General features: G+C 38.7%; 2 protein-coding genes across 4 annotated transcripts in view; both read right to left on the reverse strand.

Moving 5' to 3' along the window:
* Nucleotides 1–961: 961 nt before the first annotated feature.
* gnb5b (guanine nucleotide binding protein (G protein), beta 5b) lies at nucleotides 962–15,992 on the reverse strand. Its single transcript, XM_086174542.1, has 13 exons — nucleotides 12,037–15,992; nucleotides 11,147–11,297; nucleotides 9,539–9,650; nucleotides 8,512–8,648; nucleotides 8,362–8,403; nucleotides 7,482–7,558; nucleotides 6,548–6,680; nucleotides 3,695–3,838; nucleotides 3,464–3,555; nucleotides 2,916–2,964; nucleotides 2,421–2,517; nucleotides 1,982–2,148; nucleotides 962–1,504 (listed from the first exon to the last, which is right to left on the reverse strand). Exons 2-13 carry the CDS (start codon nucleotides 11,270–11,272, stop codon nucleotides 1,493–1,495), a joined length of 1,188 nt encoding a protein of 395 aa, XP_086030668.1. The 5' UTR covers nucleotides 11,273–11,297; nucleotides 12,037–15,992; the 3' UTR covers nucleotides 962–1,492.
* myo5aa (myosin VAa) overlaps nucleotides 12,348–17,307 on the reverse strand; it is a 51,207-nt gene continuing 46,247 nt past the window's right edge. For all 3 annotated transcript variants that reach the window (XM_086174541.1, XM_086174540.1, XM_086174539.1), the window contains 2 exons: nucleotides 16,747–16,827; nucleotides 12,348–16,165 (listed from right to left, as the gene is read on the reverse strand). In XM_086174541.1, coding sequence (XP_086030667.1) covers nucleotides 16,013–16,165; nucleotides 16,747–16,827 — 234 coding nt within the window. In that variant the 3' untranslated portion in view covers nucleotides 12,348–16,012. The remainder of the gene's footprint in view (nucleotides 16,166–16,746; nucleotides 16,828–17,307) is intronic.

Below are 17,307 nucleotides of genomic sequence, written 5' to 3' on the forward strand. Positions count from 1 at the left end.
CCAAAAGATCTGTAGTTTTTTATCATTTATTGGAATTGTTGCTGCAATGACAAAAATCCATTTTCTTTCTTTGCTTTCTCTTTTTCTTTGCAAGGTGGTTATTCTTTCATTTTTTTAAAATCTTTTAAACCTTTACCTGCTCTGAATGCTCAGGTAGACTCAGCAAGACTTTCTTAGGCAACTAAAGGCTGGATTCACCATGACTGATCATAGAACCAATACATAAATGAATAGATCAATATTGAGCAATAACGATCCATTAATTTACACACAATGGTGATGTGGAAGAGACCTTGAAACTCAGTTTAAAAATATTAGGACGTGTCAGATGGACACTCCGGTCAATATCGATTCATGGACAAACACTGTCAGCTGCACTTACAGATGTTTTCGAACATTTTGTACGGAATGAAAGAGAATAGATCTTAACATCCCTGAATGACAATTTAAAATCATTTTTATAAAAAAATAGACCAAATACGTAATCATGAATAACACATAATTTATTCTAAGTTAAAGTAAAATATAGCTTTTTACATGGAGAACTAAATTCTAGTTTCTGCATGTTACAGTGAGCAAGGGTCATTTGTTGAGCGGAATTTCAACATATGTTTTGCTGACTCTAATGGGAAATTAATGGAGCTCAGTAACTGGAATAACTTACAAAGGTGATTCATATGACCTAACCTTGATGTTTTGCAACATCTTTAGTTGTGTTGCAAAGGTTACAATAATAATCAAAATCAAATTATATCTACAGGAATCATCAAATAGTTTCTACAAGAGACATTCTGATAATGCAATATTAATCCACGAGCAAGACAACCTGTGTTTTCATTGGATGGACAGTGAGAAAACTTAAAAAAACAAAAAAGAAAATAACAAAAATAAATAAATTAGATATATATATGTATATATATGTATATATGTATAATAAAGAGAACTCCAAAACAACACAAAAGATACTTTAAATATTTATTGAATTAATAGAGTTAACATAATTTTTTTACTGAGGTTCCAGTATGTGTACAATTACTTTATACTTATAATTAGAAATATGAAAATTCTGCAGCAACGTTTGAATATTTATACATTCAAATATTTATAACAACACAAACTATGGCAAAGAGCCTGTGTAGTGACTGCAAATACACAGGATTCTTGACAGATGTGATACAGGTGACAGGAGCGAGCACGATTGTGAAAATCTATCGATAACAACTCATTTTTATGGTATCCATCACCAAACTTAAAACAACTACGGTTACAAACCCCAGTTCAAAGGTAGACCCACAATATACTTACTATACAATATATTTGTATTCAGAGGAATCTCTTATTGGACTTTGTGCTTGTGTGAATGTCACATTGTTAGACTCAGCATTTTTCTTCCAAATACATGCAGAATGTTAATCTCCAGAAGAAACTGTCGGTCTCTGCACTCATGAATTGCTGATGCCACCTTAATCAGTTTACAAATGTTACTAACAATCTAGGCCCAAATCTGCAACAGAGAGGAGAGGAGAATTAGAAAGGAAGGTAGTTTAAACAAATAAACAAAGATAAGAGTTTTATAATCAAATAAATTAGATTCTGTTAGATATAGTATATTTACTTCGGAAAGACTCTGCTTTTTGGTATGAAGACATTTTCAACTACAGTTAGAAACAGTCTTATGTTGCTTGGGCTCAAAATGGAGGCAACAAAAGTTTAACTTTATATACATTTGTTCTCCCATCAAAAAAAATGTTAATGCTAGTGCAAATCAAAAGAAGGAATTTGAAACTCCAATACACCTGCATTTTGATGTGACTTCTTGTAAAAAATACAGATTTGAATCACGAGAAATATAGAAAGAGGAAGAAACACTTCTCAAATTAAGGGCTCATTTTCATTATCAGCGTTTGGATCAAATGCATTAAAAAAGAAAATTCAACAACAGTTTGCTGATAAAGTTGGAATGTTTTGGGAAACCCCTCACCCGCAAGGTGTTGTCCCATGAGGACGAGCAGAGAGCCGTCCCATCAGGTGACACTCTCACTCTGCTCACACGATTTTCGTGGCCAAATAAAATGGAAATTCGAGTTCCTTTTAATACATCCCATGCATTTATGGTGTAGTCATTGTAACCAGCAAAGAGCAAGCGACCTGGGGGAGTGAACGAAGGCACTTTAAACATTCACGCATAAAAGAGGAAGTAGGAAGTATTGTAATATGAGGAAGTAGTGATAAACAAAGGATGTCACAGAGAGAAAGAGATCCAAGGTACATTTGCATTCATTTACTGAAAATAGTTTTATCTTTATAGTATACTGCACCGCACACAAGATGTGGCAGTTAGATTTTAAGCTCAGAAATCAAGTCAGGTGATTTAATGCAACAATGAAATTGTGGCGCTCATGAACTGATAACAAGCCTACCACTCAGTGAGAAATCCACAGTAGAAGCACCAAATATAATGCTGTCTTTCTGGTAAACTGCAACTTCGCGGTCTGCTCGCAGATCATAGAAACGACACTGAAAGTAAAAGATGACATTACTCTGCTCATATGGCAAAACTCTGTGAACCTACTCATTTATCATAGCATTTTTTTTGGCAATGTCTGACATTACACGTAGTTAATGAAACCAGATATTTTCAGCAGGATAATAATCACTGCATGACCCTTAACATTTGAATTTAAAGTAATTAGAAAATAAAGTGGTATTCGCAGCTTTTGTAACAATTGTGGTGAAAGTGCGATTTTTTTTTTAATTGTATTTGATTTCTGGGAAAGTGTGGGTTTCAGTCAATAAATCAATAGCAGTTTTTTTTTTTCCATTCAGGCGTCGGATGTTGATTGGGTGAACAGAGTCATGTCGACCTGGTCATCAGATGCATGATCATCGATAGAGATACAAATGACGTGACTCACTGTAGCGTCATCGGAGGCAGAGGCAAATGCATCTCCGCTGGGATAGTACCTAAGCATGACAAAATAGTGAAACGAGAGTAGACTGATATGTAACGGCATTTTCTCTTTTTGATCTTTATCACAAGAACGAGTTCTCTATGTTTGATTTGGTTTCGAGGATTCTCTGATTAGGTCTTAACATCACCGGCGCTGATGAGAAATGTAGCAAAAGGCTGCTTGATGATTCGAACTTATGATTTTAACTTCTCTACACATCAATTTTGAAAAACACCAATAAAAGAGAATGTATAATGCCAAGTCCAATTACTACCAGTCACTGTCACTAAAGACAAAACACAAAAGAGGTGAAACGGACACATTTAAATAACGTGGAATGGAATGCATCTGTTTTGGGGTTTTAATGAAACTGTAATAGTTAACATAGCACCAAAACCATTCTCTGTTCATTCTGAATGTGATAAAAGATTTCATGGCTTACTTAGTTGTAAGTTAAATATCTCACTTTTTATAATCAGAGAGAAACAGTTTCATAAGAGAACCAAACTCACTTGACACAGTTGATGTCGGACTCATGGCTTTCAAAAGACTGAATGTTCTGGCCAGAGCGCATGTCCCACACGTTGGCCTTCTTATCACAGCCCTGATAACACCGCGCACAAGCCACACGTACACGCCACACACACACACGTACACACGCACAAAGTGTTTTCATTTTATTAAAAAAAAAAAAAAAAACAAGCTTTGGTTGATTAAAGTTAATGTGTTTCTCTCTCTCTCACCCCAGAGACAAAAGTGTTTCCAGTCTCAGACGGGGCGAGGTCCAGGGATAAGACGTCAGCCGTATGTCCATGGAAACTCTGAAGCAGCTGCCCGCTCTCCACATCCCACAAGGCACATGTGCCATCACCACTGGAGGTCAGGAGCTGACAGACACACAGCAAGCACAAATTACCGCAAGGAAACAGTAAACAATGTACAAGATGGTCACTTTGCTGCATAGACAGCACTGGCTACAAGAAATTTCATGAACTATATCAAGATGAAATAGGTTTACGCTAATGCACATAAAAGACAAGTGGCAAATATCCAATGTATTAAAACATACCGCCTTCTTTAAAATGGTTTGGCTTTCATCGAGAGAACTACAATGAGGTTCTTAGAAACTATCAAATAGTCAAGATTAAACTGTGGTTGCTTTACTTTGCTGATTTAGGAATTAGCTGATGTTCTCTGCAAAGGTCGCTGGTTTGCTTTCATTTCTTGATCTGTTTTCAGTTCTTTTAAAAATAGTACAGAAAACTACATCCCCAAAGAGATTTGTGGAAAACATGCAAAGTCCACACAGTTAGAATTCAGACGTGATGATTTTCAAATCAACAGTGGTTCTTTCATTTGTTTCAAAAGGGAACTGAGCAGCTCTATGTTATAACATGACTGCATGTAATATGGCTATGGCTGCGATTTTTGGTCTCATGCTGTAAACACACAGAAGAGGCAAAAGGTCAGTTAACTCCCCACTTACACAGGACACTGTTACTACACATCATGCATCTACGCTTGAACAAGAACACAAAATGTCACCAATTCCTCTGATGAAAACAGATTACTGTCACTTAGAGACACAGGCAGGCATCAGAGATCCCTGCTGGTTGGTGGATTAGAGAGCTCCTGCTGGATGACCTCTGGCATAAAAGCACACCACGTTCTGCCTGCTCTAAGAAGAAACTCCGGTTTCAACATGAACGCAATTATCAGCGAGCCACAATTACTGAGACACACACACACGAGAACCTCACTGATCTAACATAGAACCCTCACAACAGTCTGTCAATCACTTCGCTCACTGCCTCATGTGTGTTTGCGTATGTTAAATATGTTTGTGCTTCATTAAATTACCAAATTATCTGAATGATGGCTCTGATGCAGCATCCCTTGCTATAACACTCAACTCACGTCTCAGTGAACATCTCGTGCCTCAAAACCCACCAGCGAAGAGCAAGTGCACAACTTGAATTGTTTAAGTGGGACGTGCAACCTAGACTATATCACTATAAGGCTATTATAAAACATGAATTGAGTCATTAAAGTTTGCAGCGGATTTAAGATGAATAGACACTCTTGCGTTTGTGCTTCAAGCTCTGCTTTAATGGTTTACAGGGTTGCATGAGCGCTTGGTCATGTGCACGCTTGTGTCTTTATGTTTGAGACAACATATGAGAGAGGAGATGTGTTTTGTCATGTTTGTGCATGGTGTGATACAGAACAGATAAATGTGTGTGTGTGTGTGTGTGTGTGTGTGTGTGTGTGTGTGTGTGTGTGTGTGTGTGTGTGTGTGTGTGTGTGTGTTAAATGTTCTGCCCTCAGGTCAGCATTCTCCACTCCTTCTAGATAAAAGCCACTCAGTGTCTATAAATAAACCCAGAAAAGAGGACCCCTTGTGTCTTCTCCGACACCCCCCTCCTCCAAACATGCTAACCTTCCCTCTTCCTCTTCTTCTCCCAGTGTGTCCCTCTGTCTCACTATGGCTCAGAATGGAGTTCATTCATTCAAAATGAGTATCTGTTCCCTTTATGTTTCCCTCTTACGTTTCAACTCGGGTTGAGCCCGTAAAAAACAGGATTTGGTGCTTATTCATGACGCTACAGCAAGAGGATATCCAAGGGGAAAGATTGAGTGGTTATGTTTAACAGCATGACCTTAAATTTGTTTGATTGACTAACATTAGGTTGAATTAAGATAACATTAAATTTATATTTTTCTAAACGTGAAGTTGTGTCATTGGTTTGACAAAGTGCTGTATCACAATGCCATCTCATACTGCACAAAACCAAAGCCTTGAATTTCTTCTTCTTCTTTTCCTTTCAGCTTCTCCCTTCAGGGATCGCCACAGTGTATCAACCTTCTCCATCTAACCCCATTCTCTGTATCCTCTGTCACACCATCTATCGTCATATTCTCTCTCACTACATCCATAAAGCTTCTCTTTGGTCTTCCTTTACACCTCGCAACTTGGCAGCTCCAGTTCCAGCATCCATCTACCACTATATTCACTATCTCTCCTCTGTACATGACCAAACCATCTCAGTCTGGCTTCTCTGACCTTCTGGTGCTGTTCCTCTGATGGAATCATTCCTGATCCAATTCCTTCCTGGTCACTCCCAAAGAGAACCTCAACATCTTCATCTCTGCGACCTCCAGCTCCGACTCCTGTCTTTTCGACATTGCCACTGTTTCTTGTCCACATAGCATCGCTGGTCTCACCACTGTCTTGTACAACTTTCCTTTCATTCTGGTTGATAGTCTTCTATCACTAAGTAACCCTTTTAGGTTTACTAAGTAACACTTTTCTCCAACCGTTCCAACCTGCTTGGATCTGTCTGTCCACCTCTTTTCCACACTCTCCGTTTTTCTGGACTGTTGACCCAAAGTACTTGAAATCCTCCAACTTCTTGATCTCCACTCCCTGTAGCCTCACCGTTCCACACGGGTTCCTTTCGTTTTAAAAACTTGCTGTTTCCTTTGCCGTGGTGGAAGAGCGGAGTTACTGTGGAGCTCCAACTCAAGTGTTCTGTTGTGATGTTTAAGTTTCAAACGGTTTAGAGCTTCATTGAGATCCCTAGACTGGTGCTCACCTGCATATCGGAGTTGGTAAAAGAGCACCCTGATACATAGTTGGTGTGCATTGCAACGGACTTCTTCTTTGTAGCCAGGTTCTCATTTTTGTCCAGTGACAGTGGGAACACTGAGCATCTGTTATCTAATCCACTTCAGGAAGAAAAAAAACAACAGAAGTTAGTAATATGTCGCTCAAATGAAGATTTAACTGTGTAATTAGAATGTAGGAGTGAGAACAATGAGTCCATTTGTGACATGAAGGTCACTAGTTTGCATACGAATGTGCGTGGTATAAACTAGGGCAGGACAATATATATTGATAAGTCAAAATGTTTAGAAATAACACTTCCCTGGATTCAAAAAGCGGGCTGTATGAGGTGTTGCTAAATAGGAATCCACTCAGCACAAAACTTCCATGACAATTTCTTTAACACCTAAAATGCTTTGATTGTCATGGATTGATAATCTTTTGTTAAACAAATCGTGGGAAATGTCAGGAAAATTATGAATAAATCGTCATTATAAATGACCTTTAGAATATCCTCATAGATTGGCCAGAAACTACCTAAATTCAGTGAGAACCCCCTCAAAAAGAAATTAACCAGCAACAAGAACTGCAACAAAAATATCACAATAATAATAGGTAGCCAGTCTCAAATCAGATCCCAAATTTTACAATATGAAATATATATGTTTAAAGGTTTGTCTTGTGATACAGCTTCACATTTTTTAATTAGGAAAATACTGATACAAGCATTTGAAATAAAAGCTAAATAAAGCTTCTCCTTGAGCTCCTGCAGACACACTATACGGATGCGTATGATGGATTTTACATGCTGCTTTCCAAATCTAAGCAGATATTATATGATGCATTCAAGGGGCTATATTGATATTCACAGCTTCCCACATAGCCTCATGTCACTATGGAAAAAACATATTCCCTGCACTCACCCACACGCTATAGCACAACCTGAGGGAGAGTAAGCACATGCCATCACCCATGTACACGGCAGGTTCAACCCATGCTCCTGAAACATAGACACAACAAGAAGAGGGGAAAAAAAAATCATGTTGATGGTGGCAGTTCAATCCACAGCTGAAAGAAGCCAGGGTGTGGCGAGTATTAATAGGGATTATGTTTAGTGGGATTCTGTCTTTTCCATCAAGAGATGTGACGGTTAAAGCCAGGGTGAAACCTGACAGCCATTAAAATGCTCTCAGGCACACACACGCTGTCATTACAGATGGGGGACAGATGGGTAGATAATCTTTAAACTTGAATTTCCGGTGGTTATGTCACACCCTCTCTTTCAGGGGAGTGCACAGCAGTAGAGTGGTAAAGGTTATATCGGGCAACCAGACCTCTGGAAGTAATGCTCCTTTTCATTTCTCCAAAGACGGAACTGCGTGACTGAACGTATAAACACGTCCCACACTGGGATGTGCATTAAACTCATCATCAAACATTGTTGTCATTTGCAGTCTTCAGGTTGATTCTATGTTGGACATTTGAAATACAATTAACCAACATGTGAATTGTTTTTTTTCTAGAGCGCGATGAAGCATTTCAATGAAATAAATAAATAAATAAAAATGCGACAACTTATAAAATCCATTATGTTCATGTGTGTATGCAATTAAAGTTTGGATAAGGAAAATATTGAAACAAAACATCTCCAAAATTCACTTTTACACACTTTACCGCCTCTTTTAAAAATGTCAAAGTCACTAAAGATATTAAAGTATCTCCAAATTGCATGTAGAGTCTACCATACTTTGCGCAACAGGAACTGAAAAATAAAAAAAAAATCAGGAATCACTCTCTACTCACCTTATTATGCGTGAATGCATCCCAAACAATCACTTTTCCATCCTAGATTAGAAGAACATGTAATCATTGTCAGTACTATTTTTAATGCCAAAATATCAAAATAATGTAAGCTGTGTGCACAACATTATACAAGTATGTGCAGGAGAGTACCTGTGAGGAACTGACTAGACGGCGCTTGTCTTTGCACCAGTCCATACACAGCACCTTGTTCCCATGACCCTTCAGCACACGCCTGGTCTTTATGGTGAGGGATCCCAACACCTCGATCTTCTCAGCCACCTGGTGCACTGAGAGGCAAGCATGCACACACACACACACACACACACAAACAAACAAACACACACACATGCCTTTATGAAGCTCTCGTCAGAATCTATTATTAAACGTATCTCAGAATCTGGGTCTTTTGAAGATGATTTATTTCATGCCAAAAGGAACTAATAATAACTTAATATTTTGAGCCTGCAGAGCATTTAAGCTTGTTTGTTTTGTAATTGGAATAATACTACAACTAATAAGTATTCATGACTTTCACGAGTAATGTACACAAACCGCCCTATGTCATCCTGACATCTAATTCTATGCCACAATTATATTTATGTTGAATAATGGATTTTATTAATGGACTTTATTGGCCCATATACTTAAAATCTCACAAATACCGCCCAATGAAAACAGATTTATTTTATGCACACTGGAAAAATATAAATGACCCCAAAATACAAATAAAGAGTCAGAGGGTTTTTTCATAAAGGAAAATCCTCATTATTCCACTGGAAAGACCGAAAAAGATGTTAGTTACTCTAAGTCTCCATAAAGCCCTTCTTCACATTTTTTTCCTTTGTTTTCTCGATATCACGAGTTAATTTTGAGAACGGTTTCTCGAGATAACGATATAATTCCCAGAAGTTACACCTAATAATAAAGCACCAATTATATCGCTGTCAGGAGGAAACAAGCTGCGTTATTTCGGGGTTGTGGGGAAAATCAACTCGTCACTGCGAGAAATCGAGCTGCTTTCTCGAGACCACGAGGAAATTCAACTCGTTACCTCGAGAAACAAGTGTGGGCGTTATGAAGGAGTAGCCGCTCAGGGGGTTCCGCAGAAATTTAAAAAGGCAACATTTTTGCGAGAGACCACGGCCGCGGTTTTGGAAAATAACGGCGGTCCACTTACGCTCCACGTCGTTGAGCTTTGCGCGCTCCTGCTCCAGCTTCTTCTTCAGACTCTCGCTCTCCCGCTTCAGCGTCGCCAGGGTTTCCCCGGATTGAAGCCCCTGGCAGGCCATCTTGGAGGGAGGGAAGGGGAGGTGGGGGTTTGGATGAATGGATGGGAGTGGCACGCGTGGGAAGTACACGGAGAACCGTCGGAGTGTGGGCGTGGAAAGGGGGGGGGGGGGGGAAGACAGGTGGATGTTAAGAGGTGAACCCGGAGCGCGACACGGATGCTGACTGCGGCCGACTGCCGCGCTCAGTCCGGGCGACCCCTCCTCCCTCCGCGCTCCCGCCCTCATCTTCCAATCTCCGTTCTGTTTTTATTGTTTCCATCTAAACTCTGTGATAAAAACCGGTCATTTCAACAGTGTCCATTAATTTTCCTGGAGATTTTTGCCCTTTTTTTTTTTTTACTTACATCCTGCGACTAAACTGTTACATGGAACCGTCTGCATCCGACCTGCACCTGCACTTTGTGTTCGCACATTCAAAGCTGCACTAAACTTTAACTTGCATATCGTCATCCTCATAAAATAATCACCTAAGCCGTTTTTTTATAAAAACTGTTTTTTTTTGCCTAAATCATCCCCTCATGATGCTGACCACCCTCTGGCAAAATTGCCTTCATCCTCAGTTAAACAGATTGTGCCATTCTACCCCTTCAGTAGAAGTTACCTATGTCAAGAGTGTCAAATAGTTCAGTTTTTTGTGTTTCCTGAAAAATCTGAAAAAAATGACATAGGCGATTATCGTAAGACGGTGACGATATCTTGTTAATACAGTTAACATTTTGAATAATGTTTATATTTCTGTGTGCCGTCTACATTCCCCTGCACCATTACAACAGTGTTTATTGGTTATGTATTTATCACTACCTATTTGGCTGCACTGCAGACAGCAATATAAGAATTTCACACTGAAACACGTTACAGAGTGTAAACATAACAATAAACACTTTGAATCTTGAATCTCTCTGGATTTATTTTTAAATTTTAATCTTTACATATTCACTTCTTGTTTTTTCCAGAAAAATATATGACTAATTTCATATGAGTGACACTTTGTTATGTTAATGTAATTTCTTGCAATAAATAAACAATTATTATTATTATTATTATTATTCCTGGCTCCTCTCTTCTCAATTCTTTGCATTCATTATCCCTCTCAATCTTCAAAACAAGTCCATGTCAAAATGTGTAAACAAGTGTTTGACATTTTGGGTGTTTAGAGGTTTTGGCAAATCTTTGGGAGTTCACTTTTTGCCAGGATGTAAATAACTTTTTTTTTCCCCCTTCAGAAGCCCAACTTCTTTCAAAATGATAAGAGCGCTGAATAAATGGTGGCGAGATTAGTCACAATGACGCGCAAACTTAATCCCAAAAGGAAAATTCAGAAAAAGAGATCAGAAGTCAAAGTTACTGTTTCTGCTGTTTTAATTATGTTGTTTATTTTTTGCAATCATGAAGAAATCTTCTCTGTTAAACTTCATATTGTGCGATATTCACAACATCTACACCTCCATCCGCCCATTCGAGCCGTGCTGATGACACCACAAGGAAACAGGACATACCATCTCCACGCAGAAGGAGCAGTAATTGATGGCCTCGTTCTTGATGTAGATGTTCATCAGAGGGCTGGGGTTGGTGCAGCTGTCGCAGGGGCCGAAGGTGGCTGCCACAAACGTCTGGTCGCACATGATTGCAGATGATCACGACACACAACTGCAAAAAAAAAACAACAAAACAACGCACAGTAAATGAATGAAGTTTTTTCCTGTTGGGGTCATCCATCCCATCAGATTGTGACTCATTGATTACGAATGATGGATTTTAAATCCACTATTATTTTATCTTGATAAAGGCATTTTGGATTATTGCAATGAGTTGTGATCACTTGGCCTGTGTGTGTGTGTGTGTGTGGAGGGATGTAAGTAGTTGGTAATCTGGCCTGCCTGATCCTCCACTGAGCTCTGGAAGCCAGGAATGCAAGACAGCTATTCTGGGAGCTGCACACTCAAGAATGTAATAGAGCACAAAATAATCAATATAACATTCAAATAACAGTTCGTTGTGACTTACACCATTGAAACATACATTCTGGTTTTATTGAAGCAGCAGTTTCTTTTATTTGAAATAGATATACAATATTTTAGCATACAATTGCGCAGCAGTCTGATCATTTTGCCATCTTTCACTCTGTTCGGATGAACATTAGAAGCAAAAGTACGTACGGTGAAGTAACCATTCAGCATTTTCCAGTCCTACTTTTTATCACTACACTTTCCTTGTGTCTTACGCCTTGTGAAAGTTCTCAGATGTCGGAGAATGGAAATCGGTATTCTGTAACACCAATCGGGATTTCAATGTGATTTCGCAAGACACAAATAAAAACACTAATCCTCTTAACATTTATTCATTAGTTTGAATTAAGTCGTTACTACAACTAGGGGGAAAATCTTACCTGGCAAGAAATATTTTTCGTCTGTCCAGCAGATAATAGTCCCGAAGAACTAAGTTGAGATGTTCAGTGAAGAGGATTGTCAAGAGAGGGAGCACTAAGCTTCTTAGTTAAGTGTTAAAGCTTGTGACTGGGCTTTGACCTCCATGGTTCTGCCACTGCAACTGCAAGGCTTGGGGAAAAAAAAATATCAATCTATAGCAAAAAATATTCTCAAACTACATTTTTCATGAGATTTATGTGAGTCCTTTTTGTAAAATATTATCTCTTGCATTCATGGCTGACAATGGGACAAAAGGTGACAGACAAGCAGACAGTGCTGAGTTCATTTATTTTACTTTTACAGATTTGACAGTTTATTCCAAGTTTCTTAACAGTGAACACATTCACTAACCACAGCTATCAGAAACTACAAACAGTCCAGTTTGTTAAATGTATAGATGGGTCAGAGATGAGACCTTATTTACTGGCTTGAGTGCGGTCACACCAGTATCACGACTATTCGGGCTAATGATGTATCCCATTTTTGAACAATGTTTAAAATGGTCGAGTTGAGATAAGCATACGGCAGTCATTGTGACGTCTACGACATTACCATTATGTAAAAAACGTGGAGTGGAGGAATGAATATTCGTCCTGTTTGAGAGCCCCAGAGAAGTCATGGGGAACAAGATGCCTCAGCTCTTATCAAAACAAACCAATGAACGAGTGCCGTTTTTATTTTATTATCAAATCAGACCAGCCTTCCCACTCAGCTTCAGTGTAAAACACCTGGAGCTGCATACATAATGTATACATGTGTGCATTCTCTTACTTTTAGCTCTCATTAATTGATAGTGTCAGTAAAAAAAAAAAAAAAAAAGGAAAAAACATCATTAGTTTGGAAAGTCGTCCGCTTGCACAAGGAATGCGGTGTAGGAAGTGACAGAAAGCATTTTTTGAAAAACATAGCAGGAAGTAAAGAAAGAAAATAGACTCTTGTGGAATTGGCTTTTATAGTCGCTTACTTTCTGTTACTTTTCCAACTTCATCTGCAATCTTTAAAAAGTGCATTTTGACTGATGGCTTTACAGTGCAACCAATATATGACACCAACTAACAGTAATATTAAGTTTACATCAGGGAAAAAAGACTGCACTGAGAGCAAAACAATACCACAATAGATAAAGTCATTCAGAGAGGAACTATTTCAGATAAGGCTTGTCCACAAAGTGCAGCTAAAATCATAACATTTTTAAACATTCAAACGCTTCTTTCAGATTTTTCACACAGAACCTGCAGATATGTTCTCCTTACACAAAAAACAGAGCCACCTAAAAGATCCTAACTACTCAACAAAAGGCAGGTAGATAACACAATGGTCCCAGCGAGCAACACACAACTTCACATCATTTCTTTTCACGCCACCCAATTTGTTTTTGTATATCCTTCAGTATGTTCTGCTTCAAGGCATTTCATGAAATACTTCATCCTGTTAAAATTTGTTTTTACTGCAGATACAACCGCTAAGCAGTAGCATGTCAATATTTTCTCTGACCTTCACATACTTAAAAATGTTCATTCATTTACCAAGAGATTCACTTTTGGACTTTTTTTTTTAAGCACGGTTCTGGCGACCACTCACAATCTCCAACAGATGTAAGCACCATAAAAAAACGAAATATGATACCCAAAGTGAAATGTCCGTATGAACAGGTAAGGTCATGAGGTTGAGGAAGGTTCATGTGAAGGTTAATAATCTTTTAATACTAATGGCACAACAGGAAGTAAACCAAAAGTGCTAAAACACAAGGCAGAAAAGGACAACACATACAAAACACTGGCAGATTTCTTGACACTTGACACTTCAACATCCAAGCTTCAAAAAAGGGGGGAACCAAAAGAAGAAGAGCACTGGCATTCAGGTTAGTATCTTCTTAGTGGTCCATCTTGTTAAAGCTAAGCACTGCAGGTTAGGAGAGAGAGGCAGCAGCATGCGCAGGATAGTTTATTCCACACAGCGGCGAGTGGGGTTTGATCACAGCACAAATATGTCTCATGATCTCATGAACCATACCTACAGGAGATCTGAGCACAGGAATATAATAATGAAAAATATACAGGAGCGTTTTGGCCACTAAAGAGAAACCACACAAGGGTAAGAAGGCCGTGAGGAATTGGTTTCAACAAAAAAACAAAACAAAAATAGCTGTGATGCGGCAGTGAAAAAAAAAAAACACTGCTGTAAAGCTGGGAAGATTTCAGGCACACTGTCTAAAACCAACTTCATAGAAATGATTCCTGTCCATTCTGTTCAGTTACTCATGGCTTTGAGATACAGAAATGTGACAATACTGACACAAATAATTGCACATCCATTGACAGCAAAGTATTTTCAACGCTGACAAAAAAAAGACATGTTCAGGTTAAAAGGTGATTGGAGCGCAAGGCCCCTGTGAAAGAGCAACAAGCAGAGTGTAATATGTGTTTGTACACATGTGTATGACTGATCATATGTGTAGTGCGTGTATTGTTATGGTGCCAGTGCCTCCTGGGAGACTCATCTTCAAGTCTCACGTGTAAACGGCGCTGTTTGCAGCAGGTTAAACTCCTTGCAAGAGTTTGAACCTTGTACCTTCTGACTTACTCAGTTTAAACCTGTGCTACACTTGATCTGCCAGACATGGAGAACAAACTCTACAAAATGACATAACTACGGTAAAATTGCCATATATTTGCTAACAAATGGTAATCCGTGCTGGAGATCATTAAACTAAACTACTAATTTACCTGATATTGGCTTTAAATAATCTACATTGGACGAAAAACTAAAACCATCTTTACAAGCTAGTCATCCTGGGTATGAAGATCATCTGCGGAGGAAAGCTTCTAAACTTATCGAGGGAGGAGGGGGATGGAGGCGAATGCAATAAATACATGATATATATTATTCAGATTTATATTTATATATGTATAAATAATATAGTACAGACAGTGAGTTTTGTCTTGGCTTGACTGTGTTCAGAGACTAAAATGAAAACATACGGAATGAATCCTCAATATGAGCAGGAGGGAGCTAACTTTTGCACAGGATCACTTAACAGGGCTTTGGATTCTCCTTTGTTAAGGCGACCAAATATAATAAGCTTTTCTAAAACTTACCAAGTGATTCCTTGTGGAAACATAGTGACCTTCTCTAAGGCCTGCTCTCATGATGTAATCTGTAACAACTTAATTTGATCCTTTTGTTCTTCCAACAGGCATGAGGAGACTTGTCAAATACCTCCCTCTGTTATGCCCAAGTATGACAAATTAAGCACTAGCTTTGCTGAGTTGATCTACAAACTGTACTTCTGACAGCAATTTTGAAATACAAAAAATCTGGGGGAAAGACAGGAGGATAAGAGATGGAGTTGGGACGGATCCTTGAGGAGTTGACGTGGTTCCATGGGCTTCTCTAAGAGGCAGGCAGTTACACAAGCAGGGGATGGATGGAGCATTTTACAGCCTGATTTGGTGGGTTTGTGTATTTCGTAAGTGGTGCACATCGAGTGCCTGTGCATGTTCGGTGGTTTGTATGTACAGATGCATGTAGTGTATCATTTCATGTGTTGTGTTTGTGTCTGTTCAGTTTGATTTCAAGAGACCTGGAAGTTATGTGTCAGATAATTCATTTACACGGAAGTTGCTCATGTGGTTCATAATTTTCTAAGTAGTACGTGAAGCTGAGCAGTCCCCACTAACATGAGCAGAACAATAACTTATTGATATGGCTATGTGACACTTCCATTTTTTTTTCATTTTATATATTGGCTCAAATTATGAAATAGATAATCACAACGGTTTGTGATGCAAAGGAAAACTTTTTCATGTCTTTTGTGACAATTGTTTCCGGGAGGTAAAGTCAGTAAGTGTCTCGTGACTTGTAATTTTGTAATTTTGATGGCGGCCACTTGGATGTTTATACTGTAAGACTCTGGACTGTCCCTGGAGGATTTGTTTACACACGTGTGAGGAACCCGAGGTTGAGTGAAGTTGGGATCTGGATGGTTTCCAGAGCAAGGGAGGAAGGGTTGAAGGGGAAGGTGACAGGATAGATCATCTTAGTGTCCATCAGCAGTTGTGGACTCTCGCAACGGTCCCGCAAGCGAGTCTGGAGAGACAGAGGGGACAAGGACAAGATGAAACCAGGGAGTGGGCATTATGGCTAAGATTTAATTCCACAGTTAAAATATAAAGTCTTCACTCTGTCAAATTTTTGATCAGTACAAACTCTTTATGCACCGACTGTTCAAATTACTGTGTGCAGCATTTAATGTGCACCACTGGATTTGTTATGAAAGATTTTTTGATCTATTTGGATGATTAACTTCCTGCTCAAGCAAAGATGCTGAGATATAGGTTTAAGACAAATATTTTTCGTAAGGAATTTACTTTTAATGTATAATACTTTATTAATCCATTGCGGGAAATTCATCTCCCTGCATTCAACTCATGATGGATGAACCGTGAGCAGTTGGCTGCCATCTAGCGGCGCCGGGGGAGCAGTTAGGAATTCAGTGTCTTGCTAATTCAACATTTCGACACAGTGGGAGGAGCCGGGAATCGAACCGGGAATGTTCGGTTCCAAGGATGATCACACGTTCACCTGTTTCTCCTCCATATCTTGAAGTAGTTTTTAAAATGATAAAGGACAGAAATGCGATTTGAATTACCCCTTCCAGGATAGGTTACCTGTATGGTTCGTATGAATGCGACAGACACTCTCTCCTCAAACTCATTGACTGGGGTGTAGAGGTTCAGGATCTTTACAATCTGGAAGAAAAGCACATAATAGTCAGAAAAAGGTCATGTGAATTGGAAAGACAGTCTTCAATAGCACACAAACTTTAACTTATTAAGACTGTATATGAGAAGTGAAAAAAGCCAACATGAGGTCTACCAAAGGTTTTTATATAATTGTTTTAACTCCTCTAGCTCAAATTTGATGAATAATGATGTTGTTGCTGTATAGGTTTATCTAAACCCGAACGCTGTCCCTATTTGAGCAGAACATTTACATTTACTACATTTGTAACTGCTAATTTCAATATAGCTGAACACAAACAGGAGCAGCCATTGTTCATCTCATTTGATGCTAACTTTTTTTAGACATATATGTGTGGTGGTTTATCAGCTAGAATGAGGAAAATTCACTTTCAGCTAATTCTAAAAAACCTGAATGATAAATCTGTGATTTTTTTCAAACATCAAATCATATACCCTTAAATTGTTGTATTACAACTTAAGAACATA

Source organism: Fistularia commersonii, chromosome 27 (genome assembly GCF_037954325.1).
Source record: "Fistularia commersonii isolate RoL2024-O1a breed Wild chromosome 27, RoL_Fcom_v1.0, whole genome shotgun sequence".
NCBI classification, from domain to species: domain Eukaryota; kingdom Metazoa; phylum Chordata; class Actinopteri; order Syngnathiformes; family Fistulariidae; genus Fistularia; species Fistularia commersonii.